Raw genomic sequence first — 21,945 nt, 5'->3', positions numbered from 1 at the left:
TTCATTGTACATTCAGTCTTCATGCTTGATCGTTCACCCAATACCCTGTACATGAACCCCAGTAGTTTGGAACTTTATGGCAGGTCTTACAGGACATATCCAGGTTCCCAGGAGCCTTTTGTACCTATGTCATTATGAGGTTTACTTGCTGTGTGGTTAGAGGTTATGATATATTTGGAATGTCAAAAGGATTCATGAATCTCGGAATCTTGCAAGGAGCCATGGGAAGTGCGTTTATTCTCATAAAATTTATAAGCAAATGAAATTTGAAAGGTAGCCCCACAAGTCTTACAGCATGCCAGACATGATTATCCCATGGCCTACGGAATTCCTTGTGATTTGAAATCTTTCTGCTCAGTTACTTTACAACATATTTATAGTCCAGTCTCTCAGCTCAGCCATTAAACAAATGTCTTGCAAATCTTAAATATGCCACACTTTCTTCTTTTTAGATTGTCATATTTAGCTTATATGCGGCTATGTTGTAGTACAAGCAAGCCGGAAATTTCCAAGGTTTAACACGCAGAAGTATACACAGGGAAAAAGAAGGTGAGAGGACCTGGGTACTTTACAAATTCAAGAAAGTTTATTGCGACACTATAGTAGCTAAGGGATGGAATCATCCTAGGTTCCTGACAACAGGTGACTGGAGAAAGAAAGTATGGTATATATAAACCCTGGAGTAGTATTCAGCTATACAGAATGAAATCAGGAAACTTGCAGGGAGACAGATGGGATTGTGTTAAGTGAAATAAGCCAGATACAGAAAGACAAGTACTGCATATTCTCATGTGGGAGTTGAAAACTTCCCATTGCGTGGCAATCCCAGTACAAAAGTGAGGCCAAGAATGGCTGTGGCAAGAATTGTTTGGGATGAATACTGAGTCTCCTCAAAGTAGAAAAGTGATTACTAGAAGTTGGGCCAGTAGGGGGTTGGTTGATCAGTGTATGCTCTATGTGTATGTGGAAATACCACACTGGAACCAAAACCAAGAGGGTCTGTTAAACCCTTAGCAGGACCTCCTGGCCAGTGGTTTTGATTTAGCAAGTCTGGGATGGGGTTTTTGCATTTCTACCATTTTCCAGGTGATGTTGATTCCTATAGTCCAGGCCCACACTGAGAACAACTGGATTGATGAGTGCCTTCTGATTACCGTATCCCTCCTCCTCCTGCAAATATTCACCTGTGAACATCTCATATCGGCTGCTCTGTCTTTTCACACACTTGTACTGAGGCTGTGTTTTTCTGAAAAGATGTTGGTTTGGGTACAACTGGTAGACTTCGTGGGCTCCTCACTGAAGGCTGCCTCCAGAACACTCTTCACAGACTGCCGTGCTTGCTTCCTAAAATCTTTCCCCAAGAGGGCGTAGAGGAAGGGGTTGAAGCAACTATTGGCAGATGCGAGAGCGAGGGACACACAGTCCCAGGACAGCAGAGCCTCCCCAAAGGGACTGTTCAAGTCCATAAACAGGGTGAGGACTCCGAACACGTGGTACGGAGTCCAGCAGACGAGGAAGACGGTCACTACCACCGCGGCCACACTCAGGGCTTTGTTCCGAGACTTCACGATGCGCACCCGTCCCATTCGGAAGACGATGAGGATGTAACACAGCACCATGATGATCGTAGGCAGCAGGAAACCCAGCACTAGTCTTGTGAAGGTTATTGCCATCAAAGGGGCTTGATCTTCGTAAGTTACTGGGCTTAAATAATCATACTGGAAGTCTTCTGATAGCTCAGGCGTGGATAAGCCATTGCGGGAAGCATCGGGGAAGAGGTCTAAATCAGTGGAGAGAAAAGGATCAGAATTATGTAATGTGTTAGTTCTGCTCTCTTCTGTGGGAAGCCTACTGAGGGTTGTGAGTGAGCCCACAGCAGCAGATTTATGTTGACTAGACAATTGTGTGGAACCCATATGGAATGAATCTCCAGAAGGTCTTTGAGATGTTTGAGAATGGAGGACAGTGGTGACTGACCAAGGATGACTATGCGATTGGAAAGAAGGTGCCAGTCCGTCTTCCGTTTCTCCAGGTAGCTGGACAGTGGGGTCAGGAGTCCCGTGGTCCAGTGTATCTGGGTCATAAGGGTAGTCCAGATAGTCAAATGAGGTGGAACCAAAATTGTAGCTACAGATAGTGTGGTTGTCTAGGGTGCTTGTTTCCCTGTACACAAAGACAGGTACACACATTACAAAAGCCACCAGCCAAATGCATCCACAGATAATGCAGGCTCTTCTCACAGTGCGATGATTTTGGCACCAGACTGGCTTGAGTACCAGCAAGCAGCGGTCCAGGCTAATAGCAGTAAGGAGGAAAACACTGGCAAACATGTTGAGGATGATGATGGAGGGGATAAGCTTGCATAGGATCTTGCCATACGGCCAGTGTCCATGGAGAGCCAAGTGAGCCATGGAGAAGGGCAAGGAGAGGCAGCAGAGGAAGTCTGCCAAGGTGAGGTGAAGAAACCAAACCGTGTTTACTGTGTGCCGCATCTTCAGGCCAGCCACCCACAGCACCAGCCCGTTGCCTGGCAATCCCAGTATGAAAGTGAGGCCAAGAATGGCCATGGCAAGAATTGTTTGGGGCAAATACCGAGTCTCTAAGTACCAGCCAGTTGAGTTGGTCTCAGCAGAGAAAGACTCCATGGCTAAATTTCTGCAAAAAGATAAAAGAAAATGTGACAACTGACAGTGTCTTTGTCTTTGTTTTTGTTTTCTTGGTACTGGGGATCTAACTCAGGTTCTTGTGCTTGCAAGGCAGGTGGTGGAACCATTGAGCTAAATCCCCAGCCCAATGGACAGTGTCTTTGTAAAAATATGTAGTCTTAAAATTTTAACTTTCCCACATAATGATGTGACATCACTAAGCCTAGAAGGCCCTAAAAATGTTTTATACTGTATCTCTTGACTTCATATGAGACCACGCTAAAACGTTCTGATAGACAATTTAAAATTCACTGAATTAAATTTGTATCAAAATAATAACTTCTTTTGAAATCATATCCGAGTAAGTTTCCCATCTCTTGTATTTTCAATCTCTCACTTTCCACTGGCTCTTTTTCTCACCCAATGTCCTCTGTTGAACAAATGAGCAGGCGTGGTGGCGCATACCTATAACTCCAGCACTCAGGAGGCCGAGGCAAGAGAGTTGCCTAGAGTTTTGAGGCCAGGCCGGGGCAACATAGTGAATTCCAGGACAGCATGAACTACATAGCGAGACCCTGTCTCAAAAAACAAAAGAATACAAAAAGTTTTAAAATGAGCTAAATGAGTAAACAAAGGAAAACTTTGAGACTGGTGCTCACCAACCTGAGGTCACGAGAAGGCTTTAGCAAGCTTTACCACCATCTAAAATAATTTTAACTTTTCATATTTTCATTTTTCTGAGGACAAGATCTACCCATTCTCTCCGGTGGACTTTCAAAGAACTCCCAGAAGGAGCTGGGACTGAGTTACATCTGTTCAATGTATCTCCATCTTCTCTTGCTATCGTATTTCTGAAGAGCTTTTTATCTTTGTATCAACTTCATCAACCATCTGTGTTCCTTATTTGCATTTTATAAAGTATAACAAGGGAAAGATAGTGTTATTATTACAAATGCAGAAAATACGTATGGAAGGAATTGGAAGAATGCGGACAAGCCAAGAAAATGAAAATGGCAAAAAGAAAAAAGAAAATGAAAATAAAAATGGCATAATCACCAGTTATTACCACTTTAATATCTTAATTTAATACCTCTATATATCTTTTATCAGGTATATGTGTTTTATATTTATGTATATTTCCTGTTAAACAGAGTTCGGTCATACCATGAATGTTAAAAAAAAATTTTTAAATTGTGGTACAATGTAAAAGTTGCCATTTTAACCATTTTTTGGTTTGTTTTTTTGAGACAGGTCTCACTATGTAATCCAGGCTGGCCTTGAACTCACTATATAGCTCAGGTTTGCCTTGAACTTGCAATGATCCTCGTGCCTCAGCCTCCCAAGTGCTGGTGTTACAGGGGTGCACCACCATGCCCAGCATTAATCATTTTTAAGTGTGCAACTCAGTAGTGTTTCCTACATGCGTATTGTTGTGCAACTGATTTCAGAAATTTTCATCTTACAAAACGGAAACTTTGTACTCATGAAACAATTCTTGTTTTTTTTTTCCTCCCCACAACCCCAGGCAACCACCGTTCTACTTTCTGTTTCTATGAACTTGACAACATAATTCACGAACTTGGAATCATACAGTTTGTCTCCTTGGGTTTGGCTTTTTCTCACTAAGCACAGTGTTAAGCATGTTGGAGAATGGGCCAGGATTTCTTCCCTATTTAAGGTTTCCACTGCATTTTGCTTATCCAAGCCTTCCTCACGGAACATTTAGATTGTTTCCACCTGTGGGCTCTTGTAACCGGTGCATCGCTGAAATGGGAGTCAATTCATACAGTTTTGTTTTGATTTTGCTTTGTGTTTTCTGCCTGCAGGCTCTCGTTACGCACACAGCAAGAGGGTTCTTCCAGGAATTCTCAGACTTTACCCAGTCATCTCCCAACCTCCCCCCCCCACCCGTTATATCTCACAAACAGCTTGTCCCCTGTGGTGTCCAGTCGGGGGTGCTGCATCTCTCATGTTGCTTTTCTTTGCCCTTTCTTCTTGGTATATGTTGTGAAACGCAGCAGTCACGTCACCCGGGGTAATGGGTGCCATACACGGCGCATCTGGACCGTGTTTGTTCCCCTTCCCAGCCCTACCCGCTTCTCCCCAGTTCCTGAGGTCCCCTCCCATCGCCAGTCTGCATCCCTGTTACCGTCACTCTTTTATGCTGCTCCAAAATGAGTTCCATTCTGGACTGCTCCCGTTAGAGAAACCATGCAACACTTAACCTGCATCGGATTCATTTAATTTCTTGTCTCAAGATCCATCCATCAAACGTCTTCATTAACATAGCTTCTCCTTTACAGGAAGGACAGTTGGCGTCTCTTGGAGCACTGACTTCTTATCCTTGGTCATTTGTCCTCCGTCCCCATTGCTCTGCTAAAATTTCTTCTGGAAAACAAACCCAGAACCTCTTTGTGGCTTCATCCTCCACAACATGAGATTTGCCATTTGCTCCACCGAGCCCCTCGCAGGCTGTTCTCTGGCTCTGTGACATTTCCTTCTTCTAGCTCCGGACCCTCCCACGTCCCTGAAATGCTTAGTGAAGGCATCTTCTGTCGCTTGCCAAGTTACGGCTGTCAGAACTCTCCCCTTCATCTAGCTGCCTTCTCCACCCTTGATCCATACCTGTTGGAGTTTGACTTGTTCTTCAAGATCAAGCTCAAATACTACAATTCCTTGAAATACTCTCTTCCAACCCTACCCAGACATCAATTCTCCAGCTCCCTAAGTGTGTGTCTGAGTCTTTTCCTCTCATGTTTGCTATGTAGTAGCACATTTTGTCTTGTATTATAATGAAATTATCACTGTGACTGTTTTATCTATCGTTCTACCTTAAATTTCACGAAGATAAAAATGAGTGTTGTTCATAAACGATCATTTCACAGAATTCAGCACACTGCCCTGGGTGACCTAAAGGCTAAAGAATATGTGGCCAGCACTTGGGAAGCTGGGGCAGGAGGATCGCTGTGAGTTCGAGACCAGCCTGGGCTACATAGTGAGTTCCAGGTCAGTCTCAACTACATAGGGAGATCCTGTCTCAAGAAACAAACAAACAAAACAAAACCAAACAAAAGAAACCCACCACCACCAACAATAAAGAATATGTGAATGGAGGAATGGTCACTTTTGAGGTTGACTATTCATTTTCAACTCAATTTAAGATTCTAATTGCTCCCCATTGAACCATTACCTTGCCTGCTTCCTTATTTCCTTTGCCGTCCCTTCTAACTTCCCTTCTAAGTTCCCAGTTTTCAAGGATACAAGAGCACTCTCTTTTTAGAGAGGCCCACAGTGTTTGAAAGTACTTTGCTGAGTTAAACAGATGTTGTCACAGGGTTTTGCATGATTAGCAGAAGTTAAAATAGCAAGTCAACAAAAATAAAAAAAAAGGAGAAATGATCCTTATTCTCTTTTCTGCGGCTGCTTCTACTCAGACATTCAAGTCCTGGCAGGACCCTTCTTTCCCGCACTGAATGGCAGCTGCCCCGATCCCGTCCCATTCCAACATGCGGGCTCCTGCAGAGCCGTGCAGTATCGAGAGCAAGGGCAGCGTGGACTGCGATGTCTGAAAGAAAACAGCTCTCTGGAGGGCTGAGGACGGAGGATCACAGATTGCAGCCCAGCCCAGGCAGCTTAGTGAGAGCTTGGCAAAAAAAAGGGGGCTGGGGAGGTACATCAGTTCAAGGACTCTGGGTTCAACCTCCTGGACTTCAAAACAAAAACAACGCAATCATCTCTGTTCTCACTGCTTTTACTTTTCAGTTTTTAATACCGAAGCTCAGTAAATAGACTTTTACAAAATCACAACTACAGAGATTAAGATACTAAGTCCAGTGAACATCAAGCAATACTCTTCTTTACTGCAAAGATCAGATAATGGAAAAACCCACACCATTGCTAACAAAGGGTACTGTCCAAAGTGAACAAAGGTGGAAAAGAATGACATTCTGATATGAGAGAAATGGAATTAGCTGTCACAAACTTTTTTTTTTTTGAGACAGGGTCTCACTAGGTAGTTCAGACTGACCTGCAATTCACTGTGTAGCCCAGGCTGGTCTCAAACTCACAGCAATCCTCCTGCCTCAGCCTTCCGAGTGCTAGGATTACAGGTGTGCACCACCACACCTTGCTCAAACTATATTTTTAAATATCAATATTATTTGTTTTAAAATGAAAAAAAAAAAATGAGTCAGGAGTTACAAACCCTTCAGAGGGCCAGGGATTTAGCTCAGTGATTCCGCTGCCTGCCTCACCAATCCAAGGTCCTGAGTTCAATCCCCAGTGACAACGACAACAACAACAACACCAGCCAGATTACAAATCCTTCAGAACAAGATCACTGTATATTTCTCCAAGTTTGGGCTGAAAAATACTCCTACGTTTGAATTAGTAGACACTTAAAAAAAAAGATATCAATATTGAATTGGCCAGCACTAATGAAAAAGATAAAATTAAAACTAAAATTAAAAAAAAACAAAAAAGACTGCAGCATGGAGTAATAGCAGGATGATGAAGGTAGTAGCAAAAAGAAATGGACCAAAGAACTGAAGAAGGAAAAGTAGACTGGGAATTTATATGTGTTGGTGTCTGAATGTGCACAATCAGTGATTTGAGAATCAAAACTGGTGGGGAAAAGCTGGAATCAAGGAAGGGACAGATGACAGAAAGTTCGTTATCATTTCCAGAATGAAGGTATTAGAAGCAAGCACAATTAGAAAGTCAAAGTTTTAGAACTGGAAAGGTGAACATAAGGATAAGACGAGAGCTGAAAGTTGGGGATGGAAATGGAGAAATTGGAGAGAAGGGCCCTGCACAGGTACCTAGAATGAGCAAGGTGAGTCCCGCACAAGTCACCAGCTCAACCGAAGTCTTCTTACCAAAAAGCAGAGACAGTCGAAGGCTCCCTGAGCAATCTGTAGGTCTCCAGAGCCCTCGGGTCCAGCACCACGCGCAGTGAAGTCAGAGTGTGTCTGGGCCACTTGCTGAGCTCTTGCGTTTCTGTTTCCTAAAGCGGACCTCCGGATCTCCACCACTATCTGATCTCAGAGGGAGAAGTTCTGAGTGACTCATTTCCAAATCACTTCTGCAGATAAGAAAAGCAGAACAGAAGTGGAAGAGTTCTTTCCAAGATGTCTCCTGGAAGACGGTGGAGTTAGATGAAGGTCACAGTATTTCTGTAGGGAGCTTCGCAGCACATAGGTTTTTGCTAGTTTTAGAAGGGTGCACAGAGAAAATAACACTGTGAAATGAAAAGGTTGTCATGGGGAAAGGCTGGGGGAAGAAAGACCCATTTCATTAATATCAGATGAATGTTTCTTGACTTTTGTTTTTTGAAATAGGGTCTCACTCTGTTCAGGCTGGCCTTGACCTCACGGTGATCCTCCTGCCTCAGCCTCCTGAGTGCTGGGATTACAGGTGTGTACCAACTACCACACCTGGCTTTAATGTTTGATATGTTTAAAAAACACATATGCCATTCCAAAGTCAGGATGAATAAACAATGAAGTGGGAATATGCTCATGCACGTGTACACACACACACACACACACACACAGCTAGCTATACAACCCACACTTAGTATAGTAATAGAAATAACATAGTAGCAAAATAGCAGAACATAATAGAGGTAGAACCATGTTTACCTTGGGCAATCTGGGAAAGCTTTACAGTGGAAATGAAAATGAGATATAGGCAAGTCCTTCAGTGTCTCCAGGGCTTGTCGAGGCAGAGGGTGAGGAATTGCTGAGCCTGTCTGTAGATCTTGGCTGCAGGCAGCACGCAGGAGGGTGGGGGGCAGGGAGTTTGTAGAGGCCCTGGATTCCTGCAGGGGTCAAAGGTTGTGGTTCATTGAGAAGGAGAAACGAAGACTGAAAACAATTCCTGCTTACAGGATCCCTTGTACAGAATTCGCACTCAAATCACTTTTTTCACATATATGAAGGTGGAATAAAGTTTATTTGGTTAAATGTCTTCGAACGCTGTTGTCTGTCTGTAGTAAACCAACTTATCCCAACAGTCATGCTGGCTCCCCTTGGGTTATGGCTTGTGTCTAGCTGACCCCCCAAAGCCTCATGTGGCCACAGCTGGGTCCTTTCCAGAGGTGGCTGGATCTAGGGTGTGTGATGCTGAGTGCGTGATTACTAAATCAGCCCACTGATTGGTGTGGCTCCACCCTAACCCCAGCAGCCTGGGTACGAGATAAGAGACAGAAAGAGGCTGCGAAAGTCGCTTGGACTTGCTTCTTTACCTGCTTTTGCCGTCTTCTGCCTGCCATGAACCGTTTCTCTCCTGCGATACCCCACAGTCATGCAGCCCTGCCTGGAGCCAGACAGCTACAAGCTGTGAACTAAACAGGACTCTCCTCCTTTAATGTTGGGGGTCAGGTGTTTTGTCTCAGCAGTGAGAAAAAGTAACTAAAGCATCTTGTTTGCTGTCAAATTCTGCATTGTGAAGTATTTTTGAGGCAGGAAAACCTAAGAAAATGCAAGAGTTAGACAGCATTTATAGAGCTTTTTCTTTTCTTTTCTTTTTTTTTTTTGGTACTGGAGATTGAACTCAGGTCCTTGTGCTTTTGAGGCAGGCAGCAGAACCACTGAGCTAAATCCCCAGCCTTGAGTTTTTTCTATTGTTATTATTAAAATAGACAATATTAAATATTAAATTTATCTAATAATTATTAAATATTAAAATATAATTATTAAAATAGATAATAATACAGAAATTTTAAAAATACAGAAGTGTAAAGAGGTAAGAAAAATTAAAGTTTTCCATGACTGATTAGGCTTTATCAGGGATGTAAGGATAGTTCAACTTAGAAATATAAGTAAATATAATGTATTGCAGAGACAGAAACAAGGACATAAGCCACGTGATCATCTCAATAGATGTAGAAAAATCCTTTAACAGAATCCAACATCCATTCATGATAAAAACCCTGAAGGAAATAGGCATAGAAGGTCTTTATTTAAACGTGATGAAAGCAGCCAGGCGTGGTGGCGCACACCTGTAATCCTAGCACTTGGGAAGCTGAGGCAGGAGGATCGCTGTGAGTTCGAGACCAGCTTGGACTACATAGTGAGTTCCAGGTCAGTCTCAACTACATAGTGAGACCCTGTCTCAAAAAAAAAAAAGAAAAAAAAATGATGAAAGCAATTTATGACCAACATACCGCCAGGGTCATATTAAAAGGGGAAAATCTGAAAGCCTTCCCTGTAAAAACAGGAACATGACAAGGATGTCCACTATCACCACTCCTGCTGAACATAGTCCTTGCAATGTTAGCCAGAGCAATCAGGCAAGAGGAAGAAATGAAAGTGATTCATACAAGAAAGACAAAGTCAAAATACCACTCTTTGCGGATGACATCCACCTTTACTTATAAGACCTACAAAACTCCACCAAAAGACTCCTAGAACTGATAACCAACTTCAGCAATGTTGTAGGATACACACAAAAATCAGTAACATTTCTGTACACTAATAACTCACTGAAAAAGCAGTTAGGACAACATCATTCACAATAGCATCAAAAAATTAAATACTTTCCTGTTAACGTAACTGAAAGACCTCTACAATAAAAGTTACTTGACTCTGAAAAAGGAAATCCAGCAAGATATCAGAAAATAGAAAGATATCCTCTGTTCTCGGCTAGGAGAACCGATATAATCTAAATGGTTCTACTCCAAAAACCGATATACAGATTTAATGCAGTCCCAGTCGAAACACCAAAGTCAGTCTGCACAGAAGTAAGGAACACAGTACTAAAATTCACATGGAATCAGAAGAGACCCAGAAGAGCAATGAAATCTTGGTTATATAAGCAAATCACAACCCCAAATTTCAAGTTGTACTGTAAAGCTGCAGTGACTAAAGCTGGTACAAAGACAGGTATGTGTGTGTGCATCAGTGTAACAGAATAGAAGAAGCGGAAACCACCCCAGGCACATACAGCTATTTGATCTTTGACAAAGTAGCCAAAAGCATACACTTGGAGGGAGGACAGCCTCTTTAATAAACGGTGCTGGGAAAACTGGCTACCTATATGCAGAAGAATGAATCTAGATATGTATATTTCACCATGTACTAAATTAAAATCAAAATGGATCAAAGATTTAAATGTTAAAATAGAATCACTAAATTTTCTGAAAAATTAAGTAGGTACAACTCTTGAAGATAGAGGTGTAGGCAAGGACTTTCTGAACAGAACCCCACTGGCACAAGAAATAATACCAATCCTGTGTGGTAGTGTGTGCCTGTAATCCCAGCACTGGGGAGGCTGAGGCAGGAGGATTGCCTTGAGTTTGAGGCCAGCATGGACTATATGGTAAAACTCTATCTCAAAAAAAAAGGAAGGAAAAAATAATACTGAGAATCAACAAAAATGAGACCATATCAAATTAAAAAGCTTATACATAGCAAAGGAAACAACCCGCAGTGTGAAGAGATAACCTGCAGAATAGAAAAACAGTTTTTGCCAGCTGCACCTTGGGGAAAGGACTAACATCAAGAATATACAAGAACTCAAAACACTAGACCCTCATCCTAATGAGATAATTGACAATGTGAAATAGGAAGAAAAGGGCTAAAGGTGTAGGGAAAGTGGGAAGGGTAGGGGAAAGGTAATAAGGGAAAAGGAAAAATATAAGAAAATGAAAAAATGGAAATAAAGTGTTTGTAAATGGGGAGGAGAGGAGAGGGTGAAGGGAGGGCAGGGACAAGGGGAAAAAATGAGAACTAAGACCTGTCATGTAAAGGTACAAGATCCCAATAATGAATGTAACTGTCTGTATACCTAGAATGTACCAATAAACTCAATAAAAAAAAAAACACGAGACCCTCAAAAACAAGAGCCTCAATTAAAAAATGGGCATCTGAAATGAATAGACACTCATTGGAAGAAGTACAAATGACCAATAAATACATGAAAAAATGCTCAACATTGCTGGCCATCAAATAAATGCGAGTTAGCCGGGCGTGGTGGTGCATGCCTATAATCCCAGCACTTGGGAGGCTGAGGCAGGAGGATCACTGTGAGTTCCAGACCAGCCTGGGCTACACAGTGAGTTCCAGAGCAGTCTGAACTACATAGTGAGACCCTGTCTCAAAAAACAAAAACAAACAAACAAAAAAGAAATGCAAATTAAAATTACACTGAGATAGCTGCTTTCCCTGCAAAGAATGGCTAACATCCAAAAATCTAATAATAATAAATGCTGGTGAAGATATGGAGGAAAAAGGAGCCCTTCTACATTGTTGGTGGGAATGTAAACCAGTACAACCATGAAGGAAATCAGTGTGGAGATTCCTCACAATATTAAAATAGAAATCCCGTTTGACCCAGCTGTCCCTCTTCTAAATATTTTCCTCAAAGAACTAAAATCATCATTTTACAGGGATGCATGATCTTGGAAGCAGATATTCATCAATGGATGGACCAGGAATGGATAAGAAAAATGGGGTATTTATACACAATGGGTATTTATACACTGCTGTAAAGAAAGATAAACTTGAGGCATTCATAGGAAAGTGGATGCAACTTGAGAACACAAAGTTAAATGAAATAAGCCAGACACAAAAGCTCAAATATTGCATGGTTTCTCTCGCACGAAGAACACAGTATATATATAAATATACAAATAAAGAGCAAAATAGAAGAGATAAATAGGAAGTGGGAAGAAGTTCAAATACTTTTTGCCAAATCACATATTTTGTTGTTTCAATAATATTTTAGGCTGGGCCTGGTGGTGCACTCCTGTAATCCCAGCACTCCGGAGGCTGAGGCAGGGGAATCGATGTGTTTGAGACCAGCCTGGGCTACATAGTGAGTTCCAGGTCAGTCTCAGCTACACAGTGAGACCCTGTCTAAAAAAAAATTTTTTTAATACATATACTACTTTGTTCATTTATACTACTGGTTTATCTTAGATTGTTGAAAAGAATTTTGTATTATTATCCATTGTTTTTAAGAATCTCTTTGGGGGCCGGGGATTTAGCTCAGTGGTTCTGGTGCCTGCCGTGCAAGCACAGGGCCCGAGTTCAATCCCTTGAACCAAAAAAAAAAAAAAAAAAAAAATTGAAATGCCTCTAAGAATCTCTTTGGTTATGTCTTGTACTCTGCTACTTTGAAGATAAAGATACATGGTATATTAACTGTTGTTATTCTTTCTCTCTTTATTTTTTGGTACCGGGGATAGAACTCAGGATCTAGCGCTTGTGAGGCAGGCGGTGGAACCACTGAGCTAAATCCCAGGCCCCTCATTATTTTGTTATGAAATTTTGTTTTATTTTGTTACAAAATAAAAATTTAAAGTTTTCACTTCCCATTCCACTGCCGGAAATAGCCATTTTAGGGAGTTAGTGCTCATGCTTCCTGAATTAAAAAAAACAGAGCCTACATTTTTTTTTCTTTTGTACCGGGGATCAAACTTGGGCCCTTGTGCTTTCGAGGCAGGCACCAGAACCATTGAGCTAAATCCCAGGCCAATAGAGCCTACATTTTTAAGAAAAGCATGGTTTTGAATAAAAATGGGACTACACGTTGCTACATGCTGAGCAAGGCCTCTACCACTGAGGTATGTGCACAGTCCCAGGAAACAGATTCTTGAAAACATAGCAGTGTTCCTTTTTTGGGGGAGCATTTCTCTCACTTTTAGGAAGTGCCAGCTGCCTTGTGGTATAAAATGGGATAACTGGGAATTGATGTGGTTCATTTCTGTTTTGAATATCTAAATATTTCTAAGCAGAGATCAGATGTTTTGAAAAACATGAAATGTGGAATATATATTTTATGCTGTGCTGGTTTTTCTGAGATAGAGTCTTGCTATGTAGCTCAGGCTGGCCTCGGGCTCACCTCAGTTCTCCTGCCTCAGCCTCCCAAGTGCTGGGATTACAGGTGTGAACCACCACACCCGGCTTTGGAATACATACATTTTACTTATTTTTTAAGCACTTTGTTAGAGGGTAATCATTTCAGTCTGGGCAGAGAGGAGGCAGAGTGGACAGGACCAGTGCCCATCTTGGTGTTTCCTGGATATCAGATGTTCCTGCACATAGGTTGAGAGGGAACTCTGTCACAGGCAAACCCCCAGTAGAGCAGCTGGCACCTGCCAGGCCAGGACAGGAGGCGAGACCTATGTGGGCCACGCCCCTGGGACAGCAGAGCTTCCATGTCAGGCTCAAGGTTGATGGTCAGAAAGCAACTGTATGTGCTCACTGGCACTTGGTCAGGGCCAGTGGGGAATGTCTCAGATGGAATAAATATTTTAAACACAGCCTTATGTATGTATTTTTTTTTCCAGTACTGGGTACCTAGGATTGAACTCAGGACCTTGCAAGGCAGGTGTGGTGCCACTGAGCTAAATCCCCAGCCCTGAAGACAGCCATATTAAAACCGTTTATGAGTCACTGGTCAGTTCAACACTGTCAATGATAAAGATCTGTATGAAATAATTGAATAAAAAAGTAAAAAATTTAGAATCAGTACCTCTAGGCTGTTTTGTCTGAAAGAATTAAAAATAAATATTGATAAAGTTACTGTCCTTAAGGACTTCATACAAAAGGATTAAATGTGCATGAAATAATCCACACTCTTAACTTCAATATAACAAGTTAGGTGTGGTGGTGTATGCCTGTGATCCCAGCATTCAGGAGGCTGAAACAGGAGGATCTCTGCAAGTTTGAGGCCAGCTTGGGCTACATAGTGAGTTCAAGGTCAGCCTGAACTACATAGACCCCCATCTCAAACAATAACAACAACAACAACAACAACATCAACATAACTGTTATGGCTGTGTCTAGATGACCCTCCAAAGCTGAATGCAGTCATAGGTGGGCTTCTGCAGAAGTAGCTGAATCTAGAGTGTGTGAAGCTAGAACCGATTCATGGTGCAGTGCTAGGATCAAAGGCACTAGGATTCAGGGTGTGAGTGCTGCCTGCCCTAAGGAGCCTGGATGAGTACAAGGGGCAGACAGAGCAGTGAACCTCCCTTGCTGCTTTGTGGCCTTCTGCCCACCATGAACTCTTTCTCCTCTGCGATGCCCGTCTGCCTTGTCGCCCTGCCATGGAGCCAGCTGATTATGGATGGAGCCTCTACAAACCGAGCTAAGTAAACCTTTCCCCCTTTAACTCTGGGTGTTGGGTATTTTGTTTCAGCAATGAGAAAAGTAAGACAACTAAGTACAAAAAGCTGGACGACTCAGACGAATGCTGCAGACCACCAGCGAAGGGCAAGACTGAAAATGATGAAAATTAGCTGAAAAAATGGCACAGAAGAAAAGAACAGTACACCAGGAATTCGGACACGGATCGGACTTCCACTTTTAGGAATAACTATTTGACCTTGGGCTGAGTGACGACCCAGAAATGTTCATTCTGCTTAAAGAGCTGGGCTGGACCATCCTGAAGTTCGCTCTGTGCCTCACAGCCTGTCATTCTGACACTGGGCAGGGAAAGGTGGCTGAGAAGTCCAGGGTGACCCGAGGGCTGAGTCAGCAGAGGCAACTTTCAGGCTGGTGTTGAGGGAAGGCTGCTCTGAGCGGTGGGCGAAGGCAGGTGGCAAACCGGGTTTGGGTGCTTGCTCATTGTGTGACTATCCGGAAATTATTTCCTCACCTGCAGAACGAGAGTCGTGTCGGATATTGACCCTCAGGCTCATCCTGATCCTCCCTTCTCCCTTCTCTCTCTGGTAGAAACCTGGTACCTTTCCTGGACCTGGCCGATCTCTGGGGTCAGAGCAGGTGGTGCCCGGAGAGACCGGAGAGGGAAGAGCCAGGGGCATCGCTGCCCTGGGTTCTGCAGCTTAAGTTTGTGCACGGTCTCTCTCTCTCTCTCTCTCTCTCTCTCTCTCTCTCTCTCTGTATCAGGATCATCGAACTCAGGGCCTTGAACTTTTGGGGCAGGAGTGTGCCACTGAGCTAAATCCCCAGCATCACAGCCAGTTCTCTTGCTGCTCTAGGGGATTACGTTCTACACTGGGGTTGATGAGTTGGCCAATGCGGAACTATTGCACCCAGGGAAATATCACAGTCAGGTTCCTTTGAGCCTCTGGCCACCGTATTTTTGTCAAACAATATCTAACTTTGTATCATCTGTGCTTCTGTTTAAAGATGCCTTACCTAAGGTCTGCTGAGCCATTAATGTTTGCCTTGCTTAAAATAGCATTAGGAGTCACAGTTGACTGAAGTGTATCTCATAGATGGATTTCTCTGTGAGGTACATCACCACTCAGGGACACTAGACACTACCTTGGGACAATGCTTGGAGTCTATTTAAAGTATGGTAAAGCTGGGCATGGTGGTGCATGCTGAAAATCCCAACTCAATGGCAGGCTGAGGCAAGAAGGTTGCAAATTTGAGCCCAGCCTGGGCAATTTAGGAGGCTAATGACTTAGTGAGATTTTGTCACAAAATAAAAAAGGGCTGAGGATATAGCTCAGTGTCACTTGACGCAGTTTGCAAACAGAAACAAAAGTTTGTGATAGGCTTCTGTTTGTGAACCAAATGGTTTGCAAACAAAAGCGTTCATGAACTGAGGTACCACTGTGATTAGATCTATGTCTGCCACTTGTGACTGTTGACAAATTAATCACAGTGTATTAGTTTCTTGATCTGCAAAATTGGCATAATAAAAATAGTAGCACATAACCTCATGAGAGAGTTAATGATATAATTCACCTAAGCATGTAGAACACAACTCAGTACTTAGTAATTGTCAGTCATCACTATAATTCAACTGTAGGGACAGGAATACTAATAATGTACGCAAATATTTAAAAAATTAGTGATAAATAGCTGATGTCTTGGTATCAGAGATCTAAGGGTTTCCTTTCCTGACTCTCACATATTTGCTGAGCAAGTTATTGACCTTTCTTAGAATTAACAAAAATTAAAATGGGAATAGTAATACTTAGTAGGCAAGAATGTTGTGGGAAATAAAGGTGAAAGTATATGTGAAAACATTTTTTGTTCATATGGGGTGCAATGTAAATATTAGCTAACATGATCATCATCATTATTCAGAATGTTGATTATTGAGATCAAAACCAGATAACCTAGCAGCTTCATCATATCCCTTTGCAAACTGCATTCTGTGGTATATCATGCATTTGGAAGAGTATATATAATTAAATATCTTCTGAAAATAATAATATTTTCTGCATTAGTCAGCTTTCTGTTGCTGTGGTAAAACACCTGACAATAACAACTTAAAAAGCAGGAAGGTTTATTTTGGCTCATATTTTCAGAGGTTTTAGTCCATGGTCAGCCGGTTCCATTGCATTGGGCTGGAGATGAAGCAGAACATCATGATGGAAGGACAAGGTAGAGGAAAACTGCTCACCTCATTGCTGCCAGGAAACAGGATTACAAAGCAGGAAGCCAGGAAGGTCCCAGGGCCAGACTATTCCCTTCAAAGACACGTCTCCGGTGCCTCACCCCATCTGATGACTCCACCTTCCCATAACTCCAGTGTGCCATGAACTAGAGAATGGATTAACGCACTGATAATGTTAGAGTCCTCATGACCCAGTCACCTTCCAAAAATCCATCAGCTGGCAGCCAAGCCTCAACACAATGAGCCTTTGGGCCATTAGATAACAACTGGATCACCGCCATCAGATCAGTACCGTTTCAGAAGGAGAATGCTTCTTGTTTCTGTCAAATATGCTCTTTGATTTTCATCCTCCATATTTCCCCACTAAGTAATCACAACTGTGAATCCTGTGTGCATCCCTTCTTTGCATTCTAAAAATAGTTTTATCATCTACCTATGTTTCCCAAACTACACAATTTTGTGGGGAGTAAGGGCAACTTAGGTATTATTTTTATGTACAGAAAACTCAAGAGTACATTTAGCTGTTCGGTGGCAAGTTCTTCAGCCTTTGCTTTTTCTAGCGTGGCAATGTGAGACACAGATTTTAGACCCAGGACATTGCTTCCCCAGGGACAGCAGATATCGTCTCTGTCGTTGTAGTTGGTCCTGATAGCTTCTACCCAGCAGCCAGAGATCTTTGTCTTCCAAGTTGACAAGTGTGAAGGCAGCAGTGGTCTGTCCCTTCCTGTGGACTAGAGGTCCCTCCCTGGCTAACTGACTGCATCAAGTGGAGTGAGAAATGCCCAACTGAACTGAATCTGCGCAGTTCTGGGTGTGGCTGAGAGGATTCACTTAAGACAGAAGCCCCCCTCCCGGGTGTGAGCGATACCTGCTGATGACAGGCTTGCTGCCTGAATGGAACAAAAAGCCTGGGCCTTGGTCAGTAGGGAGCAGTAGGGAGCCCACATCTGTGGCAGGCCAGGCAGGGACACAACTGACTGGAAGAGGCCTCAGCTGGGAACCAGCGTAGTTTGACCAAAAACAGCCATTCAGGAACCAGATTGGTGGCAAGTGCCCCAACTATACAATTTTAGATGTGTCTGCTTTTGAACATTATGTGAAGGCATTTTTTTGGGGATTGGATGTGCGGTTTCCATTGAGCTACTCCCACACCAGAGCTTTTTAAAAAATCTTTTGTTTTGAGACAGGATGTCGCTAAGTCACTAAGTTGCCTGGGCTGGGTTTAAACTCGGGTTCCTTTTCTTTCAGCCTCCCAGTATGCTGGGGTTACAGGTGTGAGTCTATCACATGTGGCTGGGTCAATTTTTTTTTCTTCCCCTGAACGCTGTGTTTTTGTCATCTACCCTCTTGATACACATAGCCGATTTTTCATTCATGTTCATTAATTATACTACCCTATTACATAATGAATGTACCATGATTTATTTAGTGAAATTTTGCCTTCTTTGCAGTGTCTTGTTATTATAAATGATAAAAGTGGGCCAGGGATTTAGCTCAGCAGCACCACACCTGCCCTGCAAGCACAAGGTCCTGAGTTTGATCCCCGATACTACCAAGAAAAAAAAAAAAGATAAAAGTATTAGTCAGTGCTTACTGGAGAAACAGATTTAATGCAAGATATACCAATATATAATAATTTCTAAGATTGGCTTACCGTGGCCACCCACAGTCAGGCACGGAAGAGGGTGAAAGGGCTTTCTGTGTTGGGAGCTGAGGGATTCGGTCGAAGGCCCGGTGCTCGCCGTTATGTTCCACCTGAGTCCACATCAGGAGGCCAAAGGGACCGCCATGAAAGGCTGCTGGGTCCTTGCTGGAAGTCAGGACACGACTCCCAAGGCAGAGGTGAAGACTGGAGCCTCTCCGGAGACACAGGTTCAGCCCGCCCCAGGGTGGGGCTTCTGTCTTCCGTGAAGCCGGGGGCCAGGACCAGAACTACGCTGATCCAGTGGCGCGGGGCATTTGCTACTCAAACTGACAGCCCTGCAGCCATCACAGCCTCAGTCTTGTGGTTGAATCCTCTAACATTTTTCTGAGGGCGTGGTTGCAGGAATCGCTTACCTCGGTGGGGAATCCCTGCGTGACTAGGTTTGAGTGTATTTAACCGTACCAGGCGCTGCCCAAGTCCCACCGTTTCCTCTTGCTCACACCGTTGTTAGCAGTGGGTTGGGACAAACATTTGTGACCACGTCGGGTACGAGGAATGTCCTCTCTGACCTTTCGTGGAATAAGCGCATCGATCTGGAAGTCAAATATTTCCTTAATGAGTCACCCGTAGGCTCAAACTCTAACCAGGAGTAGAAATTCCTTCTGCTCCTTCTGGATTTTTGTTTGATGGCGGAATAGGGAACAGTGGAGTTGGGGAGAAAGGCAGACTTGTTAGTTTTAGTGCAGGACCCTTCCAAGTACATCCAGCACCTGCCAACGCCTCACACCCTCGTTACCTATGGAGTGCAGATTCTCCAAGGGCGAGCCACTGCCGCGCACCTTCTCTAGCTGTTACTGCTTGAACACCGAGGAGGAAACAGAGAATTTCCCCAAGTCATCAAGAAACACAATTTCTGGGCTGGGGATTTAGCTCAGTGGCGGCGCCGCCTGCCTCGCAAGCGCAAGGACCCGAGTTTGATCCCCGGTATTAAAAAAAAAAAAAAAAAGCAACAGAATTCTAACTCAAAAATTCTCATTGGAAACATGGAGAGGGCGCCTCTGAGTGAGACGCATCCTTTTCTTTTCTTTGATATTGTTTTCTCTGAAAATGTTAAACGTGGCTTTGAGCCTCAGTTCTACTGTGCTGGGACCGCATTTTTTTCCCCTTTAGGTCATCATCATCACTCACACTATAAACACCGATTAAGCACTTAATGCGTGCCAGGCACTATTGTAGGCATTCAGGATGCAGCAGCAAATAAATCAAAGATAGACTTTATTACCCCTCCGATTCCCAGGCTGCAACGTTTACAAGCGGGGCTTGTTTAACCTGACACAGCAGCTACAGAGGAGATGGGACGGTTACGTGTAGGTCAGTGCCTATTATCATTTGACGCAGACATTATGAAATCGTGTATGAGCTGGGCCTGGTGGTGCAAGCCTGTAATCCTGCACTTTGGGAGGCTGTGACAGGAAGATTGCAGGTTAGGGCCCAGGCCCGGCAATTTACTGATTTAAACTTAAAAGAAAAAGAAAGAGTTGGAGATGTAGATCAGTGTGAAGGCCCTGAGTTCAATCCCAGGACTAGAACAAAACAAAAAACATGGTAAGATAAAGAGAAAGTATCATATTTTCAACTTTAAAAATGTTCATTGTTTTGAGTTACAAAACCAATTCATGTTCTTTGTAAAAATCAAATGCAAGCATGTATAAAAATGTTAAAATGCTTTCTCTCCCATATCTATTTCCCAGGAGGTGACTGCTATCATATGTTTGGTGTGCATCTTCTCCCAATTTTTCTATATGCATTTAAATATGTAGTGTGCTGTGGACTTTTGAATATTGCATAGAACTTATTCTGAACAATATAAAAAAATTCTACAACTTGCCAGGTGTGGTGGCCCACACTTTGTAATCTCAGCTGAGGAGGCTAAGGCAGGAGAATTGCCAACCTGAGCAATTTAGGAAGACCTCATCTCCAAATGAAAAATGAAAAAGGGCCGGGGATGTAGCTCAATGTTAAGATTCTGGGTTCATGACCCAGGACAGAAAAACAAACAAAAAACCTGCAGCACACATATCATTAAGTAATTTGTCAGGTAATATCTTCATTATTTATTTTCTTCTTCTTATTTTTGGTACCAGGGATCGAGCTCAGGACTTAGCACTTCTGAGGCAGGCAGTGATACCAATGAGCTCAATCCCCCATCAGTGTGGCTTTTTTTTTTTTTTTCAGAAAGGCTAATTTAAAAAATATAAATGACACGTTATACTTTTTGTTCTATATCTTGCATTTTATTAACATTTTCATATTAACATATATAAAATTAACCTCTAATCTCTCTTTTTAAAATTTTATTTCTTACTTTTGAGACAGGGTTTCACTATGCAGTTCCTTAGACTATGGAGCCCAGGTTAGCCTCAAACTCACAGAGATACTCCTGCCTTCGCCTCCTGGGTGCTGGGATCACAAGCGTGTGCCACCTTGCCCGGCTTGACTATTTCAATTTTTATTACAAAAATACCACAATAAATATTTTATCTAGTTTTGCATACTTGGGACAAACTCTTTGTGACTTATGTTAAATGAAAAAAAAAACGTTTACGCAAAACTACACATCTAGTCTTTGGGGAGGGCTACTGAGGATTGAACCCAGAGCCTTTTGCACAGAGCTGCAGCCCCAGCCCGCCTTTAATGTTTTATTTTGAGACAGAGTCTTGCTAAGTCTTTAAGTTGCTCAGGCTGGGCTTGCTCTGGCTCCTCCGACCTCAGGCCCCAAGGGCTGGGAGACAGGCGTGCGCCAGCGTGCCCGGCCTGTGTGGCTCTCTGGAGCAGGACTCAGGCGCTTCTCGGAATAGGTGGGGCGGCGCAGCAGGAGGGACCTTTGGAAATCCAGTCCCGCACTTCTACTCACCAGCCCCACCTGCCCGAACCACTGACGTCCAGGACTCGAGTCTCTTGCCTGTAAAATGCACACTGATGACCGTTCTAGTTAAGAAAAACCTGTAAACTACGACTGCAACCTCATTGCACTTTTCATTATCACCGCATGTGCAGCGACTTCAAGATTTAGAAAAATTATGCGTTAACAGATGCTCCTGATACTGTGTCTTGAGCAAAGGCAAGTGGGGACTTAAAAAACTTGTGAGAAATGACTTTCCGTGCATGGGAAAAGAAGAGAGAGAGAGCTGGAAAGTGTTATTAGCCGGGAGAGGCCGAGAACACTATGTATTTTCGTGTCTAAATTACATGTGAAACGGATCAAGCTTTGAGATGAGGGAGGCCTCCATCATTTCCACCAAAAGTGGTTTTGTTGAACTTGGTCGA

At 43.0% G+C, this 21,945-nt stretch overlaps 1 protein-coding gene across 7 annotated transcripts; it reads right to left on the bottom strand.

The window, feature by feature from the left end:
• Positions 1-234: 234 nt before the first annotated feature.
• C3ar1 (complement C3a receptor 1) lies at positions 235-19,158 on the bottom strand. Of its 7 annotated transcripts, none has more exons than XM_010607835.3 (5): positions 18,628-19,158; positions 8,288-8,466; positions 7,523-7,728; positions 4,871-5,033; positions 235-2,655 (listed from the first exon to the last, which is right to left on the bottom strand). In XM_010607835.3, the coding sequence occupies exon 5, from the start codon at positions 2,643-2,645 to the stop codon at positions 1,218-1,220; it is 1,428 nt and encodes a 475-aa protein (XP_010606137.1). In that variant the 5' UTR covers positions 2,646-2,655; positions 4,871-5,033; positions 7,523-7,728; positions 8,288-8,466; positions 18,628-19,158; the 3' UTR covers positions 235-1,217. The 7 variants fall into 7 exon arrangements, with proteins under 7 accessions (XP_010606137.1, XP_019060629.1, XP_010606136.1 ...); XM_019205084.2 differs by lacking the exon at positions 4,871-5,033 and adding an exon at positions 3,111-3,220; XM_010607834.3 differs by lacking the exon at positions 4,871-5,033.
• Between the last annotated feature and the right edge of the window lie 2,787 nt (positions 19,159-21,945).

Source organism: Fukomys damarensis, unplaced genomic scaffold (assembly GCF_012274545.1).
Source record: "Fukomys damarensis isolate Sample0158 unplaced genomic scaffold, DMR_v1.0_HiC HiC_scaffold_19, whole genome shotgun sequence".
Lineage (NCBI taxonomy): Eukaryota > Metazoa > Chordata > Mammalia > Rodentia > Bathyergidae > Fukomys > Fukomys damarensis.
This window is presented reverse-complemented; position numbering and strand designations above follow the sequence as displayed.

Excerpts from the sequence above, each read along its gene's own strand:
- C3ar1 (XM_010607835.3), bottom strand. The coding sequence starts at position 2,645 with ATGGAGTCTTTCTCTGCTGAGACCAACTCAACTGGCTGGTACTTAGAG.